This window comes from Bos javanicus, chromosome 15 (assembly GCF_032452875.1).
Source record: "Bos javanicus breed banteng chromosome 15, ARS-OSU_banteng_1.0, whole genome shotgun sequence".
Lineage (NCBI taxonomy): Eukaryota > Metazoa > Chordata > Mammalia > Artiodactyla > Bovidae > Bos > Bos javanicus.
This window is the reverse complement of record NC_083882.1, coordinates 43,958,103-43,977,474: the sequence shown is the minus strand read 5'-3', so window position 1 is coordinate 43,977,474 and position 19,372 is coordinate 43,958,103. Positions and strand designations below refer to the sequence as shown.

General features: G+C 43.6%; 2 protein-coding genes and 2 non-coding genes across 8 annotated transcripts in view; 3 read left to right on the top strand and 1 right to left on the bottom strand.

The window, feature by feature from the left end:
- TRIM66 (tripartite motif containing 66) overlaps positions 1-9,770 on the bottom strand; it is a 64,037-nt gene extending 54,267 nt beyond the window's left edge. For 4 of the 5 annotated variants that reach the window (XM_061440866.1, XM_061440867.1, XM_061440865.1 and 1 more), the window contains exon 1: positions 7,210-9,770. The gene's annotated coding sequence lies outside the window, so the exon portion shown is untranslated. Of the gene's footprint in view, positions 1-323; positions 1,844-7,209 lie in introns of those variants that run through there. The other variant, XM_061440869.1, reaches the window with a different exon arrangement.
- A 95-nt stretch (positions 9,771-9,865) lies between these two features.
- On the top strand, positions 9,866-12,728 carry RPL27A (ribosomal protein L27a). Its single transcript, XM_061440872.1, has 5 exons — positions 9,866-9,952; positions 10,348-10,411; positions 10,835-10,910; positions 11,498-11,672; positions 12,551-12,728. Exons 1-5 carry the CDS (start codon positions 9,950-9,952, stop codon positions 12,677-12,679), a joined length of 447 nt encoding a protein of 148 aa, XP_061296856.1. The 5' UTR covers positions 9,866-9,949; the 3' UTR covers positions 12,680-12,728.
- On the top strand, positions 11,081-11,210 carry LOC133227242 (small nucleolar RNA SNORA3/SNORA45 family). Its single transcript, XR_009729791.1, has one exon. It is a non-coding gene; the product is annotated as a small nucleolar RNA SNORA3/SNORA45 family (small nucleolar RNA).
- On the top strand, positions 12,323-12,451 carry LOC133227188 (small nucleolar RNA SNORA3/SNORA45 family). The gene has a single exon (XR_009729747.1). It is a non-coding gene; the product is annotated as a small nucleolar RNA SNORA3/SNORA45 family (small nucleolar RNA).
- Positions 12,729-19,372: the final 6,644 nt, after the last annotated feature.

Sequence of the window (19,372 nt, the reverse complement as noted above, 5' to 3'; positions counted from 1 at the left end):
TCCAACATTTCATTTTGGAAAAGAGAAGGAAATTTACTAAATGCCAAGTTTATGCCAGGTGCTTTATATACTTTATCTCCATCCTCCCAATTACCCTTGGAAATAGGGATTGTATTTTAAAAAATGAAATAAAATCATCAGAGACAGGCTGAGGAAAATGAGGTTCAGAGAATTTGGCTCCTCATGAGTTCTCTCTAACAACTTTTGTAAATTAGTGTTTCATTCTGATGAGCTTTTTAAAGTATAAATACTCTGGGTCATCTATATATCCACCATGATGGGATTTTAGAGGCAGTGTTAAAAAGTTAGGATCTAGTTCATACCAGTATTACTTTGTCTCAGGATAATGAGAAGAAAAAGGAGCAGATAATATGTAAATGACGGATTCTCGCCACAGGAAGCCCAAATGAAATCACAGCGCATGATGATGAATGTTCCACAGAACCTAGAATACAGACAGTAGTGGGGAAACTGGACCACCATCATGTGGCACAAGTTTGCTAAACTTAGCCACAACAGGGTGCACCTCACTTAAGCTGAGGTGACAATTTTGCTTAGCAACACATCATGTGCAAATGATATTAATATTGTTAGTTTGTTTTGGTTTTTTTTATCATTTATCAGCTGTTTTAGGTTTTGTAATTATATAAAAGCATAAAGAGTGCACCTAGTTTTATATTTGTACTTATTTATAAAGAAACAAAAACAAAATTCATTTAATTCAAATTCAGAGCTCTGTAATTACGCAAATTTAAGAGAACTGTCACTTCAAATCCAGTCTTTGGGAGCCAAGCGCTTTAAGGACAGAGGAGGCAGGAGGGGCCAGGCTTCTTGGGAGCCCAGCAAGATGCCACTAAATAAAGTAACGGACGGGCTTTTATCTTGAATTCATTCTGAGGCTCTAAGAGCAGTTACTTTCCAGAGCACAGCCACAGTAGCAGCCCTGATGGAGGTGAGGACAATGTCTCTTAAAAGATTTAAATGTGGATAAGTTTATTTCGCCAGACTTTTGAGAATATCAAACCTTTTAGTCTTAGAACCACTTTACTTACTTTAAGTGTTGAGGACCCCAAAGAAATTTTACTTATGTGGTTATATCTACTGCCATTTACCATATTATAAGTTAAAAGTGAGATAATTTTAAAATATTAATTCATTAAAACACAATAAACCTATTACAAGTCAACATGAATAACATACTTTTCAGGAAAAAATACTTTCAAATAATAAATTTAGTGAGAAGAGTGACATTGTTTTTGCCTTTTTGCAAACCTCCTAATGTCTGGCTCAGCAGAAGACTTAATAGAAGCTGGCTTTTCCCACACCAGCTTCTTCAGTCAATCTATTACATGTTGTTTTGTTTACAGTATATGAAGAAAATCCAGCCTCAAACAGCTATACAGTTGGAAAAGATAGAAGTATTTTAATAGCCTTATTAGATAATTGTAGATAATCTTCTTTGATAGTACACCAAAATTTAACAAGTGGTAGTGAGTCAGGAGATAGATGGGCCCCAGGCTGGGCAGATGGAGTTCGTCTGCTGTGCACAGATATTCAAAAAGAGCAGGAGGGAGAAGCTAAGCCCTGCCCAATAAGACATAAAAGACCACCTATTCCTCATTCTTGAAGTCAAGGAGACCTTTCTGACTATACATACACAGGAAAGCTCCCTGGAGGTCAAAAGGGAGGGCATCAATTCATAGGAAGCGATGTCAAGCTACCCCATAGGCGTCTTCACTGGAATCCATCTTGGCTAAGACATGCACGTACACACATCAGAGGACACTGAGATAAGCTAAATATGGACTCAGAATAAGGCAGCGATGACTGGCCAAAGGAAATCCAGAAGGGCAAGCTCTCTCTCGGAGCCCACTCATGTGTCTATCCACACGTACCCTTTTGCCTCCTAATAAACACTTTACTCGGAGAAGGCAATGGCAACTCACTCCAGTACTCTTGCCTGGAAAATCCCATGAACGGAGGAGCCTCATAGGCTGAAGTCCATGGGGTCACTAAGAGTTGGACACGACTGAGCAACTTCACTTTTCATTTTTCATTTTCATGCATTGGAGAAGGAAATGGCAAGCCACTCCAGTGTTCTTGCCTGGAGAATCCCAGGGACAGCGGAGCCTGGTGGGCTGCCGTCTATGGCGTCGCACAGAGTCAGACATGACTGAAGCGACTTAGCAGCAGCAACAAACACTTTACTTGCTTCACTACTTTCCATCTCTATATGGAAATTCATTTCTACACAACTGACTGGCTAGAATCTTATCACTGACTACAGGTCCCTGGTGGTCTAATGGTAGGATTCAGTGATCTCACTGACGTAGCCTGACTTCAGTCTCTGGCCAGGAATGGAAGTCCTGCTTCAAGCTACTGTAGGCAGAGGCTATCCAAGAGCAGTAGTTTCTTCAAGGTTGGTGGAAGCTGATACTCCATCAGTGAACTTTTCTTATTCTGTTACATTACCATCCACCGGTCTGCTTTAACACTTTGAAACACTCTTTAACCCAGGCATAATTTTTATAACACCAAGCACTGACTTGGAAAATACCGATTCAATGATTAATGCAAATATTCCAAATATTGACATATTTCATTACAGAAAAAAAGTCACTCTTTAATATCACCTCTAATTGCATCAGAAAATTCTGTAAATGTTATGAAGTTGTCAAATTCACAGAGGCAGCTATAACTTTACCAGAATTCTAATTTTTGCTTGCAAGCCCAAATTTTATCGTTGGCAACAAATAAAGTGTTTTCTTTCTTGAAGTGATAGGCTCTCTTCATTTTTAAAGAAAATATCTGCCAAATTCCCAAGCCTGAATAATCAGTTTGTCTGTCAGTTGTTCAAATAAAACTAGTATTCTACAAAAGAATAATAAAGCTAGTGCAGCATGCAAGTCAAATAGGGATACAACTACAGTTCCTCACTTTGATAAACAGCAGAAGTGCTTTATGCATACTTATTTCTTCACACAGAATATTAAAGAAACTTGTATTCAAGGATTGAACGTTAATAAACATGGACATTCTTCAGCGAAACCGGCTCTTCTCTTTTTATCATCTTTTCTTTTACAAGCAAATGCCTGGCTGTGAAGAATACACATACCAGCAGTTTTACACACCATCTTTGACTTTGGCTTTGGCACCATCAGTGCAAATGTCAACCCAGTAAAAAGGCCAAATAACATCTTAGTATTACTATGAAAATTGTTTCGACCTTGTGGAACCCCTGAAAGGGTCTCAGGGACCCCCTCCATGGGCCTTTAGACTACACTTTGAGAACAGTTGCAATAGACTCTGAATGACCATTCTGGGTATCTGAGGAAGTGGCATGGCTTTCCAAACCAGTGGGCACAACTCGGGGTAAGAATATAAAGTAGTAAGTATTTGATTTCTGTCTTAGAAGAGCAATTGAATTAACTCTGTGAGGGTAAGGTTAAATTAAAGGCACAGCAATGAGTCTCTTGTTTCCCAGGTGGCACAATAGTAAAGAATCCACCTGCCAATGCGGGAGACACAGTAGACGTGAGTTCTACCCCTGGATCGTGAAGATCCCCTGAAGTACAAAATGGTATTCGTGCTTGCAGTATTCTTGCCTGGAAAATTCCATGGAGAGAGGAGCCTGGCGGGCTACAGTTTATGGGACTGCAAAGAGTCAGACATGACTGAGCATGCACATGCAATGAGTCTCTTATTTGAAGATAAGCAAGGGAAGGCCAAATGATCCCATTTCTATCCCCTTCTTCCTTTTCACAATTATTTAGCTCTTCTCTCTCCCCCCTATATTCCCTGACCTGGGAAAGTTAAGGGGCTTGCTTGGCAGAACGTACTTAAGCCAGGGGTAGCCAATTCAAATGCCTCCAGGGGTTAGTCATATAAACAGTCAAGAGCCTCACCTAAAAGAATGTGGGTCCAGTGTTGCCAAGTCTTAGTTTTTTCAAAACACCAGAAATCCAAATTTAAAAAAAATTTTAAATGTTGGCAACCAACTAAATTAAAAAAAAATCATAACAGCATGAGTCAAACAAAGTATACCAGCCATCAGCTTATGACCTCCACTTTAAGTCATGAAGCGACTTGAACTAAATTAAAGTGAAAGACTGGAAAGACAGAAGGGAAACCTCACGTATGTTACCTTGCTTACAAACCATCTCCCTTAAGATCCCACTCCCAGAGGTGAGAGAAGGGAGAGATTAACTGGGTTTCTGTAACCTGGCCAAGGAATAACAGAGCAAGTCACTCTGTACCATACTGGGAGTTAGAATTTCAAAGATTGTTTGCATGGGTAGTACAGAACAAATTATCATCAAAATAGCATACATTTTAGGGGGGGAAATGGGAGGGAGAAACACCAAGTAAAGAGTGCCTACTCTATGCTAGACTGTGTTGAATGTGATACATTATTTATCTGTGTGCTTGCTCACTGCCTGTTTTAGGCACAGTCCTAGGGCAGGACTTTGTCTTTTGTGTTCACCATGGCGCCTTCCCCTCACTGCCTGGCACCCATACATAGTGTCTGAATACACAGCATGTGCCCAATAAGTATTTCTAAAATGAATGAATGAATCATGGTAGTTTTTCATTATACAGACAAGTAATCTAAGATTGAAAGAGAAAATGCTACTTGTTCAAAATCATTCAGCTAGTGAAAACAGGGGTAGGAAATGAACCAAAACTTTTGTGTTCTTTCCATGAATTTTATCATCTAAAATAAAACTCAAGAGCAATTGAATTCGTTGTGCTATTGGATGAACTGCCCTCGAAGATCCTGGCATTCTTCCCTTCACATTTTGCTATTCTGAGTTTAATGGCAGCAGGGTTTTCCATCCTAGCTTCCAACAAAGCTGTTAGGAATGCATTTGCCACACAGAACAATGAGATTTTTTTAAAAAATCTATCCAACACAGAAAGGAAGGGCTCTTAGTCCTTGAATTATATTTATTTTTACTTTGTAATAAAGAAAACCTTGTGTGGTCCTATGAATTTTCCCCTAAATGCCATATTGTGGGTATATCAAAAACTACTGATAAAAGCAAAAACAAAATAAAACAAGCAAAAACTCTGAACCTGGTGTAGTTTAAACTGGAAACCACACATGCTGATGGTGCATAAATTGGTACAATCCATTTGGAAAAAATATACATACATATAGCAACATAAAATGAATCATAAAAATGTTCATACCCTATAATACAGTAATCTCACTCCTGGGAATTTATCCTAGACAAGTTATTCAACAGAAGAAGAAAAAAGCCACACATACACCAGTGTTCATTGCATCATTTTCTTCAATAGCAAAGAACACAATGAGAACAATAAGAAAGGAAAAAAAAAAAGAAAACACACGAGAAAATGGCTTAGTAAATTATAGTATGTGCTGAAGATAAACTACTAGCTGTTAAAAATAATAATCATGAATACTGGGTAGTGATACAGAAAAAATGTAATAGTATTAAACCAAAAACAGAATACAAAAAGATTTGTGTACCATGATCATCAGCTTTGCAGACAGCTATGTCTCCATGTGAATAACAACTGAAAGGTAATAATCAGACATGAAAACAGTATTGTAAGGTATTATAATTTGAGATGTTTGTACTTATATTTTTTCAAATTTTTCTTTCATGTATTGTCTTTTCTATGACATGTAAGTTTTAAAATTCTTTCTGAAGTAAATTCGGATCTGAGTTTTTCTCAAATTCTCACTTAGAAAAGACACCCTGACTCGTCCCATCTTAAATTAACAATCCTCTACTTGAAAAAGGAGAAAGAAATGAAAGTGAAGTCGCTCAGTGGTGTCCGACTCTTTGCAACCCCATGAACTGTATGTAGTCTGTCAGGCTCCTCTGCCCATGGAATTTTCCAGGCAAGGATAATGGAGTGGATTGCCACTTCCTTCTCCAGGGGATCTTCCCAACCCAGGAATCGAACCTGGGTCTCCTGCACTGCAGGCAGACTCTTTATCACCTGAGCCACCAGTGAAGCCCCACTTGAAAAAGGAGAGCAACATATTTCCAAATGTACGACTCTGAAGATGGAGAGCAAGAAAGCAAGGTTGAATGCACCCAGGCTGTTGTTGCTGTCTGAAGAATCGCTGATGAAATCAGGAACCCAGAGAGGAAAGGAAGAGAAAGGGACCACCAGGGTCTTCTTCAGGTGGCAGTGTGTTCACAAGGCCACCTGGAGAGAGGGCTAAGGGAGGAGTAAGAAGGTCAGCACTGCAAATACCTGCCTCACCAGGCTGCTGCCCAGCACTGTCTCCCTTCTGCTCATTTCGCAGGCATTTTCTGAGGCCCTGACTCTCTGAGGAGAGTCCACATGTCTGAGATGTCACAGGCCATGCTCTACTTCAGAAGAGATGTCACAGAGAAAGAGGCCTCTCAGGGGTCATGTCCACGATCATGCCCCCTGTGCCTGGTGACATGAGGTCACCCAGTACCTCATGTCTAGCATCTACTTAACTTTGCATATACAGAATTTAGCTTTGTTAGCTCTCTCAGCGGAGAAGGCAATGGCACCCCACTCCAGTACTCTTGCTTGGAAAATCCCATGGACGGAGGAGCCTGTTAGGCTGCAATCCATGGGGTCGCTAAGAGTCAGACACGACTGAGCGACTTCACTTTCACTTTTCACTTACATGCACTGGAGAAGGAAATGGCAACCCACTCCAGTGTTCTTGCCTAGAGAATCCCAGGGACGGGGAGCCTGGTGGGCTGCCGTCTATGGGGCCACACAGAGTCGGACATGACTGAAGTGACTTAGTATAGCATAGGATAGCTCTCTCAGAGCTGGCTGACCCAGGGAAACTGACCCACGCTGACAAACCCCACGGGAGCCTTATGTTAAAGTTACATGATTTCCTTGGGAAGAAGAGGGAGCTGGCTAGAAAACCAAAAGCAGACAACTGTCCAGGGCACTCTCCCTACCCTGGAGATCAAACTATCAACGGGAAGAATGTCAGGTGAACACAGAACCCAACTTCAGTGCTGGACCGCTCAAGAAGGCCTTCCATTCAGATGGGTGGCCTGAGGGATAAGATGTAGCCCGTTTGTAACCAAGAAACCTGATACAACTGTCCAGAAGCAGTGTCCCACCAACCACTCTACCTCCACGCCCTGGGCTATCTTGGTCCTTGCTCCAGTTCCTATTTACTAGATACTTGAAGGTAACCTTTCATTCCCCAAACTCTGCCCAGCTTACCTCCATTCACAAACCATCTTACCAAGGGTCGTTTCCAGGTAGCTCAGCTCATTACTTGTGCACTTACAGGCCACTTTTGATGTCAAATAGAGGATGATGTCTCTTATGCCTTGCCCCCAACTCTCAAGGCTCTTTCTGCTGGTACAGACAGTGTGTGAATAAGGATTGAAGGAGTGATGAAGACCATAATGTCGTGAGGTCAGAGGGAGTGATTACTGAGGTAAAAGCAGGAGATCCGAAGAAAAAAACCTAAGGCTAGGTCTAGGCTCTGATTGGCAGCTGCTCTGTAGCCTCTGACAAATCAGTAAATCTTCTGTGTCTCAACTCTCTCATTCATACAAGGGGGCTAATAGAGCTGCCCACGCAGGCAGACAGACATATTTTGTAAACTGCAAGGTGCATTTGGCTATTCTTACTGTGGACTGGAATATTCTTGAAGCAGCAGAATGTAAGGTAGGACTTCAAGGTTGAAGAAACTTCAGGGCATCTGGTTAGGAAAAAGATAAGTACTCCAGGCATGAGAAATGACACTAGCACAGGAAAAAAGGTAGAAGGGCTGTACGAGGTTTGGCTGCAGCGAAAGCTTGTGTAGGGAAAAAGCTCAGGTTAGTCTGGAAAGGCAAGTGGGCGGTGTTCTGTAGCTAATAGGTCGTTCTGTTCCAAACTTTTTTATGAAGCGAAGGGATGAGTCATTTTGGAAAGATTAACCTGACAGAGGTGTGAAGGACAGAGGGATTGGAGGAGGTTTAGAATGCAGACAGGGTGATCACAAGAGGGTGCTGAACTCCAGATAAGAGATATGATAAGGGTGTTAATGAAAGCTGTGCTTTTTAGCACAAAGGCTAAAAAAGGAAGCTAGGTATAGAAAAAACGACATGATGACAATGTATTAGAGGAAAAGAATGTTTGGGGACAATTTTCAAGTCTCCCTGACATCACTACATAGGTTGCCAAGGCTGCGCACCAAGATATAGAATAAGGAAGGCACCAGTGAGCTGGAAAAGAGTCAAGTCTTTGGATTTGTCTATCTAGTTTATCTTAGAATGGCTGAGACACTAACCAGAAATTAACCATAAGTGAATGATTGTGGAGCTCAGCAACAGAGATGTGAATTGAAGCCACTCAAGACGAGTTCACCCAAGAAGACTGTGTACTATAAAAACAGGGGGACAGGCAGAAGGCTGAAGAACACCAATATTTAAATGGTGGACAAAGTTAGAAGAACCTGAAGGGAAGACAGAGGAAGGCAAGAGATGAGCTAGAAAAAGAAGTCAAATGGGTAAAGTAAAACGGAAAAAACAAGTGATATGAGGAAGGGGCCATTCAGTTTGGTGTTTGGTGAATTGATGACATTGGTAAGAGCAATTTCATTGAAATAATGGGGCTGAGAGCCAGATGGCAGTGGACTGAACAATGAATGGGAAGCTAGCATTAACAGGATTTGTTGACTATTCTTTTGGGGAGCCTGCCTGAAAAGGAAAGAGGAGAGGTAATAAACAGAAACAGGGAGAATTTAGGATACTTTAGCTAAACTGTATTTTAGCTGAAGGGAACAAGGAACAGAAAATTCGCACACACAGCCCACACTAGAGTTAACTGAGGAAGGTGATCCCGAACACAGGTTAAGACTTAAAACGGGAAGACGCCTCTTCCACTTTAATCTACAAAGGGAGGTGAGGGCAGGTGCATTCATTCACTTAAGGACCATTTGTTGAACGTGTACTTCCTGCCGGGAGCTAGGAGTGCACGGGTAAAAGAAAACAATCCTCCAGCCTTTAAGGAATTTGGTATGGTAGGAAAGATAAATATGGACCAACAAGTACAAGAGTTTTGTGGTAGATTTTAAGGTAGCACAGTGGGGAGAAGTAAGCAACAATAACTGAATGAGTCAGAGAAGTTCTACAAGAGAAGACTCTTGCAGAGTCCAGATCGAGGAGCGGTTCTCTGGTCCAGAAGACGAGGTCATGCGCATGCCAAGCAGGTTCCAGGGAAAATTAAAATGGACGGGTAGATTTACAGTCTGTAGAACAAAGGACCCCAAAGCAACCTGGTGTAGAGGTCCCTAAAAGGAGTTTGTTTAAAGTGAAATGCCCAGGACAATGGCCCAAGGAGAAAAGAACACCTTGAGCCCACTCAAGAGTGTGAGCCGAGCAACTCCCAGAGGGTGGTCGAGACATCTACGAAGACTTGAAAGGGTGCAGAGAGAGAGACCGGGTGGGCACACTGAGGGTCAAACAGTCCCTCAATGCAGCCAAGGGACACGCAAGCAACCGCTACCGCCCGGGCCAAGACGACCTCGCTGTGTTCTTACACAGCGAGAAGCGCGGGGTCGCTGAGGTATGGGGCTGTTGGTGAAGAGCTGAGAAACACGGTGGTCCCGGCGGATTCCGGGGCCTTGGCGCTGGGAAAAAAGCCAGGCCCAACAGAGCCACAACCGAATGCACCTTAGGGCGCCAAACCCCGCCTTCCGAGACAGATAGCCTCTGAGCGCAAGCTCCCGCGGGACATCACAGAAACGATACCCCGCCCACTGCAGCCTCCGGAACAGCTCTGTAATTAACAGGGAGCCCACAGGAAAAGGAAAACGCCAAGACCCGAAGTCGCGCGAGACCCGCGACGCCAAAGAGGCCCCGCCCGCGACCCTGCCTCCCAGACAGGAAGTGAGGCAATAACTCCGCCCCCGTGCTCGGTAGATCGCGAGACTTCGCGGAGGCATTCCTCTTTCGTCTAGGCCGCCGACATGGTAGGTGGTTCCTGAGGATGGTCCGCGTAGTCGTAGTCTCAACCCGCGAGCTTTACTCACCAAGCACCCCAGCCACCTACTCCCGAGCTTGCCCTGGTCTTCCAAGGCTGCGTATGGCCAGCCGCGGGGCGGAGTGGCCGGCATGGGCCCGGAGCAGGGCGGAGAAACTAGGGCCGCGTGTTCATCCAGGTGCTTAGATTCTCGAGACACGCGGGCCGGGGCGCCCGGATCTTCCCTGATGAGGCCGCACGGCTTCAGGCGTGGCTGTAACCTCAGTTTTGCTGACGGCGCCACAGAGCAAACCCCTTTGCTTGTGGGTCCCTCAAAGACTGGCAAGCTTTGCCCCCTGCCCCGCTTCCCTTCGGCTTTCTCACTAAGTACCTTCTCCCATACAGCCATCCAGACTAAGGAAGACCCGGAAACTTAGGGGCCACGTGAGCCACGGCCACGGCCGCATCGGTAAGTGCTGTTTCCCCATTCTGGTCGGCCTTGGACTATACCTGCCGGCTGCTTGGTTGTCAGTAGCTAGCTAAGTGAAGTGGGTTTGTCAGAGCTCATGCGGTCGAGTTGGATTGAACTGGATCATTAGATGTTGGCTTTTTATTTGAGAATCGTCTGTGCTTCGGTTGTAGAGAATTTCACATGAGTTGGGGGGTTGGAAATGGAACGAGACCCAGTATTGAATCGGTTGAAGGCATGAAGTACTGTGTTAGTGTTACGTGGAACTCTGCAAAGTGATATTTATCCCAAGAGTCTTGAAGGAGCAATATTGCTGGAAGAGATATAAAGCCAAGGCCCAGAAGTATGGGGAAATGCTTTTGCTACAGTAGTATTGACGGGCTGGAGAAGGCTATTTAGCCATGTAGCTATGTGTTCCTGCAGGCAAACACCGGAAACACCCGGGAGGCCGAGGTAATGCTGGTGGCATGCATCATCACAGGATCAACTTCGACAAATAGTGAGTGGTTTTCTCACTGTCCTTTTACTGACAATACTAGCTTGGGATTTAGGGGTAGAGGGTAGTTAAGAACGTCTTCAGCGGGAAGCAAGTCTCACTACTCACGAACCTTGTCTGTTGCTGGTTTTTCTCTAGTTTATGTTTGATGTGAACTGAACTTGTCATCACTTGTCGAGGCTAGAGTCACGCTTGGGTATCCACTGTTGCCTTAGTGTGCTAGAGTCCTCGAAGAGTAACTGCTGACCTTATTCACTGGCTGTGGCCCTTATGGCATAGTCAGTCACCAGGTTAGTGACATGCATCAGATTGACTTATACAACCTTTAGATCTATTTATGTGGACAACTTAGCGGGGTGGTATTAAAACTACTTGTTTAGGAGTCCGGTGTGATAGGAGGGCGTAGAAGCTCTCAAGTGACCTGAATTCTAGTCTTAAGATTTGTTTTACTCGACAAGTGGAGTTCCTGCTAGGTTGCTCTTCTGCACAGGTGAACAGTGTACACTGTCATGGAGGGCGAGGGACTGTGAAGATGGTAAGCATAGCTCAGTTGGAGTGAGGTAATGAAAATGGTTGCCTTGTTTTCCCAGTCACCCAGGATACTTTGGGAAAGTTGGTATGAGGCATTACCACTTAAAGAGGAACCAGAGTTTCTGCCCGACTGTCAACCTTGATAAATTGTGGACCTTGGTTAGTGAGCAGACACGAGTAAATGCTGCCAAGAACAAGACAGGAGCTGCTCCTATCATTGATGTGGTGCGATCAGTAAGTGACTATTTTTGCCTTTTATGTGCCTTTCAAAATAATGGATAATACACACCGGGCTACCTACTAGACAGTTCATTCAGTAGAACTTCCACGGGTAGGTCACTGAACAGAACTGAACTCTTGTTCAGTTGTGATCATGTAAAACCTTTGAAGAGTGATACTTTACTCCCATTCATTTACTTCATTTTTCACTTGAATTTTTAACTGATCAGATATCTCATTCCTACTGTCAATACCCTGCTTTCTCATCTGAACTTAAGTAGTGATTTACTTTAGCTGGCTCTGGTCTGTTTTACACAAGACTATAATGAGGCACAGCCCTTCACCCTTTATGTTCTAATAAAGTACAATCCTAATATGTTCAGTCGATATTTAAGGCTGAACATTATCTGAAGAGATCCCTCCCTGCACCCCAAAAAGGCATTTTTGTATATTATTAGGAGTCTGGTCCTTGTGTTCCTTACCCTCCATGGATATGGAGGTAGAACCCAGAGGAGACTTTCAGGAAAGTTAAAATTCCCTTTCTCAGCCTGTTCTTTGAGCAGTTCTGATGACCCTGGTTTCTTGGAACATGATTGGAAATGTGATTTTTTTCCTTTTTTGCTTATCAAGTGGTAATTGAATAGGAAAAGGGGGTTTGAGCTCTGCCTGAGACTAGAGTCACATCCCGACAGCTTTTGTCCTGGTGTGCTAGAGCACTCGGATAGAACTTGCTGGTCTTGATTCACTGGCAAGGGCAGTTGGTGCCTCTGTGAGTGCCCAGATCAGAAACATGCCCTCCCTGGTTCCTAGATGGAGTGGATTGACAAGAATCTTTCTTTATACTCTTGGTGACTGCTGTGGTGCATTATAAACTCTTTTCTCTGTTCTTCTAGGGTTACTACAAAGTTCTGGGGAAAGGAAAGCTCCCAAAGCAGCCTGTCATCGTGAAGGCCAAATTCTTCAGCAGAAGAGCTGAGGAGAAGATTAAGGGTGTAGGTGGGGCTTGTGTCCTGGTGGCTTGAAGCCACATGCTGGGAAATTCATTAAATGTTAAGTGCTTTTCTCTTCTGGTTTGAGTGTAGGTTCTTTGGCATTTCTACCTCCCTACCTGTGCAGAAACCCACCTAATGGATTCTAGAATAAGGGTATTAGGACCTGGGTTCCTCTGCCAACTCCCCTCAAAGTACAAAGAGGTAACACCAGCACTTATAGGCCTTGGCTGGTTACATAATTTGAGCCTTCTCACTCAGTGAGGATACCTGTTGATGAGGAAACTTTATCTGATTGTTGAAAGGTCTCTTAGAATTGTATGTTCTGAATTTACAGTGAGTGGGAGAATGTGCCCTTAACTGTTCCTTGGAGCTCAGGAAGCAGAAACTCAGTTTTGATGTGGAACCTTTACGTACAAGATCTCTGGGTCACATTGGAAACATAGGACAGTAATAGAGTGGTTTGTGTGTGTGCTCAGTCGTGTCCCACATTTAGTGATCCCATGGACTGTGGCCCTCCTCTGTCCGTGGAATTTTCCAGGCAAGAATACTGGAGTGGGTTGCCAGTTCTACTCCAGGAGATCTTTACAACCCAGGGAAGTTACTCATGTCTCTTGCACTGGCAGGTGGATTCTTTACCGCTGTACCACCTGGGAACCCCATCCATGGTTTGGATTCTAGAAATCAGTTGTCAGAACTCAAGGATCCTTGTGCATAGGAATCTGAATGTTTAAAGAGATACATCATGAAATGCTAATGATTTTCCTTGTAGTTTGAAGTGTATCTTGTAGATAAATTAGGGGGATGCTAAAGGGCTTCCCTGGTGGCTCAGACAATCTGACTGCAATACAGGAGACCAGGTTTGATCCCTGGGTTGGGAAGATCCCCTGTTGGAGGAAATGGCACTTCACTCTAGTATCTTCTCTGGAGAATCCCACGAACAGAGGAGCCTGGCGGGCTACAGCCATAGGGTCACAAAGAGTCAGACACGCCTCAGCAACTAACACTTAAGACCAGAAACCAGAATCAGGTTTTCTAGAGTTTGTATCTCCTGCAAAACCAAGATGACCAATGCTTGTGTGCTGACAGGACCCTCTTAATATTATCGTACATTATAATTTGCTATAGTTTATCATAAGATTTTGAAGGTGTTTTTGACCCATCATAAAACTTGTGGGGTAGAAACGTGACCAAAAGACTAGTTAGGATGGCACTTAAACTCACTAAAACTGTACTTACAGGTTTAGTCTGGTACAGGGTTGTTTCTGTATTGCTCTGTGGGGTCATAAATGGGCTGGGAACCATGACTTTCTGTGGGACTAGTGTGTTGTGACAGCCTTTACAGGATATTGGGCATGATCAAGTGTAAAGAAGCACAGTGGAAGAAATGTGATTGATTTATATAATGGAGAGTTAATGGTCAGGAAGGCACTTGGTTGGACAAGCTAGTAACTTACTGACATAACATGTTGGTACTGATGGGGAAAGGTAAAAGTGGGTTTTAATGTCTTTTGGAGTCCTTAAAATATGGAAACTTTGATTTCTACTAGACACTGAAGGTAGAGAAAAGTGTAAATAACAGTGTCTTAAGATTCAGGCCAGATTTGAAATTTGCATCTAAACCTAATACCTATGTGATGTCTTAAAGGGTACTGAGCACACATGCACCTACTTTGGGTATTATGTGGACTAAGTAAAATGGAAAGTATTTACTGAACTTCTGTGCTCAGCTCTTGGTAAGAAACATATAAATGAACTATTACTGTCACCCAAGTGACAAGTAGTTAACCTTGGTGTGATTCAGTCATTGGGAAAGTGATCTAAACACAGGGAAGAGCAAATGTGCATTCAGGAAACCCAATTTGGGAAGGTTAGACAAGTTGGGAGATGAGCCTGGAGACAGGTACTCTGGCCAGGCTGTGACTTAGTTGAGGGGTACAGTGGAAGGTAGGAGGCAGGACCATGAGGATGGAAGACAAGTCAGATTCAGAAGACATAAGGAGATAAGACTTGTGACTGATAGGGGTGGGGCTGGCAGCAAAATCTGTTGGGGGAGGACAGATTTGTCAATAATCTTATGGCTAGCTTCTTTCCCAGTTTCATTGCTAGCATCTTGCAGCATAACTGTCCTGAAACTAGGTGGGATCATGCTCATCCCAGTCCTGTATGGAGGTGCTGCTCCTGTTGGGTATGCTAAATATAAGAGTCAGTAGAACAGCCATTCTAAATAGGATGCCTCAAATGCCATGCCATCCCATCTCCAGGCCTGGAGAATACAGCTACTGATGAGTGTGAATTGCTGTGTGTATCTTGCTCACCATTGTCTATAGTTACAGTAACCAAGCAGGCCCTCTGATTACTAGTAATACTGCCAAAGGAAGTAGTGTGGCTGGTGAAAAAACAAACATGCCCCAGGATAATGAAGAGTGACCTAGTGCTCTCTGCAAGGAGATCCAACCGGTCGATCCTAAAGTAAATCAGTCCTGAATATTCATTGGAAGGACTGATGCTGAAGCTGAAACTCCAGTACTTTGGCCACCTGATGCGAAGAACCAATTGGAAAAGACCTTGATGCTGGGAAAGACTGAAAGCAGAAGGGGATGACAGAGGATGAGATGGTTGGATGGCATCACCATCTCGATGGATACGAGTTTGAGTAGGCTCCGGGAGTTGGTGATGTGTCCAACTCCAGGGAAGCTTGGCATGCTGCATTTCATGGGGTCACAGACATGACTGAGCACTCTCACACCTAGAACGAGCACTTAGCTTGTTGCATAGCACCAAAGGCAAACCGTATGTTTTGATTTTAAAGGGAAAGTTGCCAAAACAGATACAAAATACAGCCAATGCATAGGAAAAGTTCCTGGACAAGCCTGCCAAACTTGCATTAGCCTGTCCCATAGGCACAGGCCCATACTACCACTACCTCCAGTGGCCACAAGGTGCACGTTGATGAAGTGCACAGAGCTTTCTAATCAGATATCCCCAGAACTCGGTGGTCCTCAACCTTTTGCCCTTTAAAATAATTGTGGGAAATGTTACATTAAGAGCTAAATACACCATAATTTACAAAAGTCCTCGTCAAAACCTTAGGATTTAAATTGTCAATTCAGGTAAACATTGCTACTAGCCCAGTAGCAGCCAGCCCGTGGGATGAAAACCAACCAAAGGCGTGCACCACGGGGGGGCGGGGAATACCGCGGTTCTGGCAACTGCAGCCAGGCAGAGCTTGGCGCTCTAGCCGCGGAGATCCGAGCCGCTTCCGCAGTGTGGGAGGTTCTGGTTCCGGCGTCACTTTGACCTCCCACGCCGTGGCCGGAAGTACGTCCAGAATCGGTTCCACCATTTCCGGTAGTGGGCGGGGCCGGGCTAGGCGGGAGGTTTAATTCGACCCAGCACGACGTGAGGCGTGGGCTCAAACCTGAGTTCTCCAACACCCTCGCTGCACTCCGGTTCTGCTTTGGCCGTGCAAAATGGGAACTGGGCTTTCTGTGCGCCTTCAAGATGAGAATTCCAGATTTTTTAGAATTAATTTGCCATTAAAAGATGAGTATTCGAGGTTTATTCGGCTAAAAAAAAAGTGGTTGTATGCACACAGGAAAGTTCTGGAGGAAGAATATAGAGATTGCCCCATGAGTTCTGGGAGCTTCAAGTGTATGTTTCATTCTGGTTCTGTTTTGCAGCCCAGTTTTTGTTTGATTTCCACTTAAAGTTGGCTTTAAAAAAATACACTATTTACCTAATCTATAAATCAGTCATTTGGGGAACAAGGTGAATTACAAGGCTATTTGCAAAATAAAGGATGTTATTTTTAACAAAATTTAAACTTGAGTTGTGATGTAATTAGTTTTCTTGGCGTCCTAATTCCACAAACCAGTGTGAACTACAGTTACTTTCCAAGGGCATTCCAAAATACTGCCTTTAAAAAGAAGCCCAGCCTTCTCATTTCAACACTGTTCACCAAAGCATGTATGGTAATTTTTACTGAAAAAAGCATTTAGAAAGATGTAATAGCGTAACCTGCTCTGCTCTCAAAGTTACCTGATTACAGGAGAAAACCCAGGGGCCTTTCTTAACTCCAGAATGGAGGTGGGCTTCAACTTCTGGTAGAAGGTGAACTTCTACCAGAAGTTCAACTTCTGGTAGAGGAGGCAGCATTGCCCTGTCCCTGAGCAATCTCCCAGAAAGGCACTAAGGACACTTGTTTTCAGTAGTGGTGATACCATCCTCTACAGGGGCATTTTGTAAATGTATGGGAGCATTTGTGGTCACAATCATGGAAAGGAAGCAATCAGAGATGCTTGATGTCATACAATTATAGGTCCAGTTCAGCTCAGTGATCAGTTGTGTCCGACTCTTTGTGACCCCATGAATTGCAGCACGCCAGGCCTCCCTGTCCATCGCCAACTCCCGGAGTTCACCCAAACTTACGTCCATCGAGTCAGTGATGCCATCCAGCCATCTCATCCTCTGTCGTCCCCTTCTCCTCCTGCCCCCAATCCCTCCCAGCATCAGAGTCTTTTCCAATGAGTCAGCTCTTCGCATGAGGTGGCCGAAGTATTGGAGTTTCAGCTTCAGCATCAGTCCTTCCAAAGAACACCCAGGACTGATCTCCTTTAGAATGGACTCATTGGGTCTCCTTGCAGTCCAAGGGACTCTCAAGAGTCTTCTCCAACACCACAGTTCAAAAGCATCAATTCTTCGGTGCTCAGCCTTCTTCACAGTCCAACTCTCACATCCATACATGACCACTGGAAAAACAACAGCCTTGACTAGATGGACCTTTGTTGGCAAAGTAATGTCTCTGCTTTTGAATATGCCATCTAGGTTGGTCATAACTTTCCTTCCAAGGAGTAAGCGTCTTTTCATTTCATGGCTGCAATCACCATCTGCAGTGATTTTTGGAGCCCCCCAAAATAAAGTCTAACACTGTTTCCACTGTTTCCCCATCTATTTGCCATGAAGTGATGGGACCAGATGCCATGATCTTCGTTTTCTGAATGTTGAGCTTTAAGCCCGCTCTTTCACTTTCATCAAGAGGCTTTTTAGTTCCTCTTCACTTTCTGCCATAAGGGTGGTGTCATCTGCATATCTGAGGTTATTGATACTGCTCCTGGCAATCTTGATTCCAGCTTGTGCTTCTTCCAGCCCAGCGTTTCTCATGATGTACTCTGCATATTAGTTAAATAAGCAGGGTGACAATATACAGCCTTGACGTCCTCCTTTTCCTATTTGGAATCAGTCTGTTGTTCCATGTCCAGTTCTAACTGTTGCTTCCTGACCTGCATATAGGTTTCTCAAAAGGCAGGTCAGGTGGTCTGGTATTCCCATCTCTTTGAGAATTTCCCACAGTTTATTGTGATCCACACAGTCAAGGGTTTGGCGTAGTCAATAAAGCAGAAATAGATGTTTTTCTGGAACTCTTGCTTTTTCGATGATCCAGCGGATGTTGGCAATTTGATCTCTGATTCCTCTGCCTTTTCCAAAACCAGCTTGAACATCTGGAAGTTCACAGTTCACATATTGCTGAAGCCTGGCTTGGAGAATTTTGAGCATTACTTTACTAGCATGTGAGATGAGTGCAATTGTGCGGTAGTTTGAGCATTCTTTGGCATTGCCTTTCTTTGGGATTGGAATGAAAACTGACCTTTTCCAGTCCTGTGGCCACTGCTGAGTTTTCCAAATTTGCTGGCATGTTGAGTGCAGCACTTTCACAGCATCATCTTCCAGGATTTGAAATAGCTCAACTGGAATTCCATCACCTCCACTAGCTTTGTTTGTAGTGATGCTTCCTAAGGCCCACTTGACTTCACATTCCAGGATGTCTGGCTCTAGGTGAGTGATCACACCATCATGATTATCTTGGTCATGAAGATCTTTTTTGTACTGTTCTTCTATGTATTCTTGCCACCTCTTCTTAGTATCTTCTGCTTCTGTTCGGTCCATACCATTTCTGTCCTTTATCAAGCCCATCTTTGCATGAAATGTTCCCTTGGTATTCAATGTATAGGTTGATTCAAAACACAAAATCTAGTTTAGAACCCACCTAATTTCATTTCACACAATCAAAAAGATGTTTGTTTTTGTTTTTTGTAGTTTTCATATGCTTAGCAGTTTTTTGGGATTCCAACTATTGTTTAAATCCAGGACACTCATAGTGTGTTCGGTTTAGAATAATGCCCAAAACTGTTCATTTCAGCAAACTCTTACCAGTAGTTAACACCTACTTACTAGTATCTGAGTTGCTAATACAACACTTTTTGCATGGGTAGCTGTTGCTTTCACAGCAATTCTATGTACAGGTGTAAGTATCTGACTTCATTATACCTTCTAATATGGTTGTCCCCAAGCATCTGCATATGTAAATACATGTTATTTTATGACAAAATAATTTTCCTTTTATTTCTCCCCTTTTATGTTACAGTTAAGACTATATCACAGTTAATATGTTTAGGTAGGTTATATTATCTGTGGATTCATTTCAGGATAGTAATGGGGGGAGTTACAGTATTTGCTATAGAAAAGGAGTATTGATCTGTTAGGATTGAGAACCATCAGTTTAGACGTCCAGAGATCATGTGAAAACAGAATTTGGGAAGAAACCCAAAACACTTGTCACCCCCAGACCAGGACCCCCAGACACACCTTCCTCTGCCTTTCAGATGAGACCTCTGTGCCTTGCCGGTTGCAGTCACTGTATAGGCCCTTGCAACCCATTCCAAGCCA

Excerpts from the sequence above, each read along its gene's own strand:
- RPL27A (XM_061440872.1), top strand. Across the intron at positions 10,412-10,834 it reads CCACGGCCACGGCCGCATCG|GCAAACACCGGAAACACCCG; the intron begins GTAAGTGCTGTT and ends GTGTTCCTGCAG. Across the intron at positions 10,911-11,497 it reads AGGATCAACTTCGACAAATA|TCACCCAGGATACTTTGGGA; the intron begins GTGAGTGGTTTT and ends TTGTTTTCCCAG.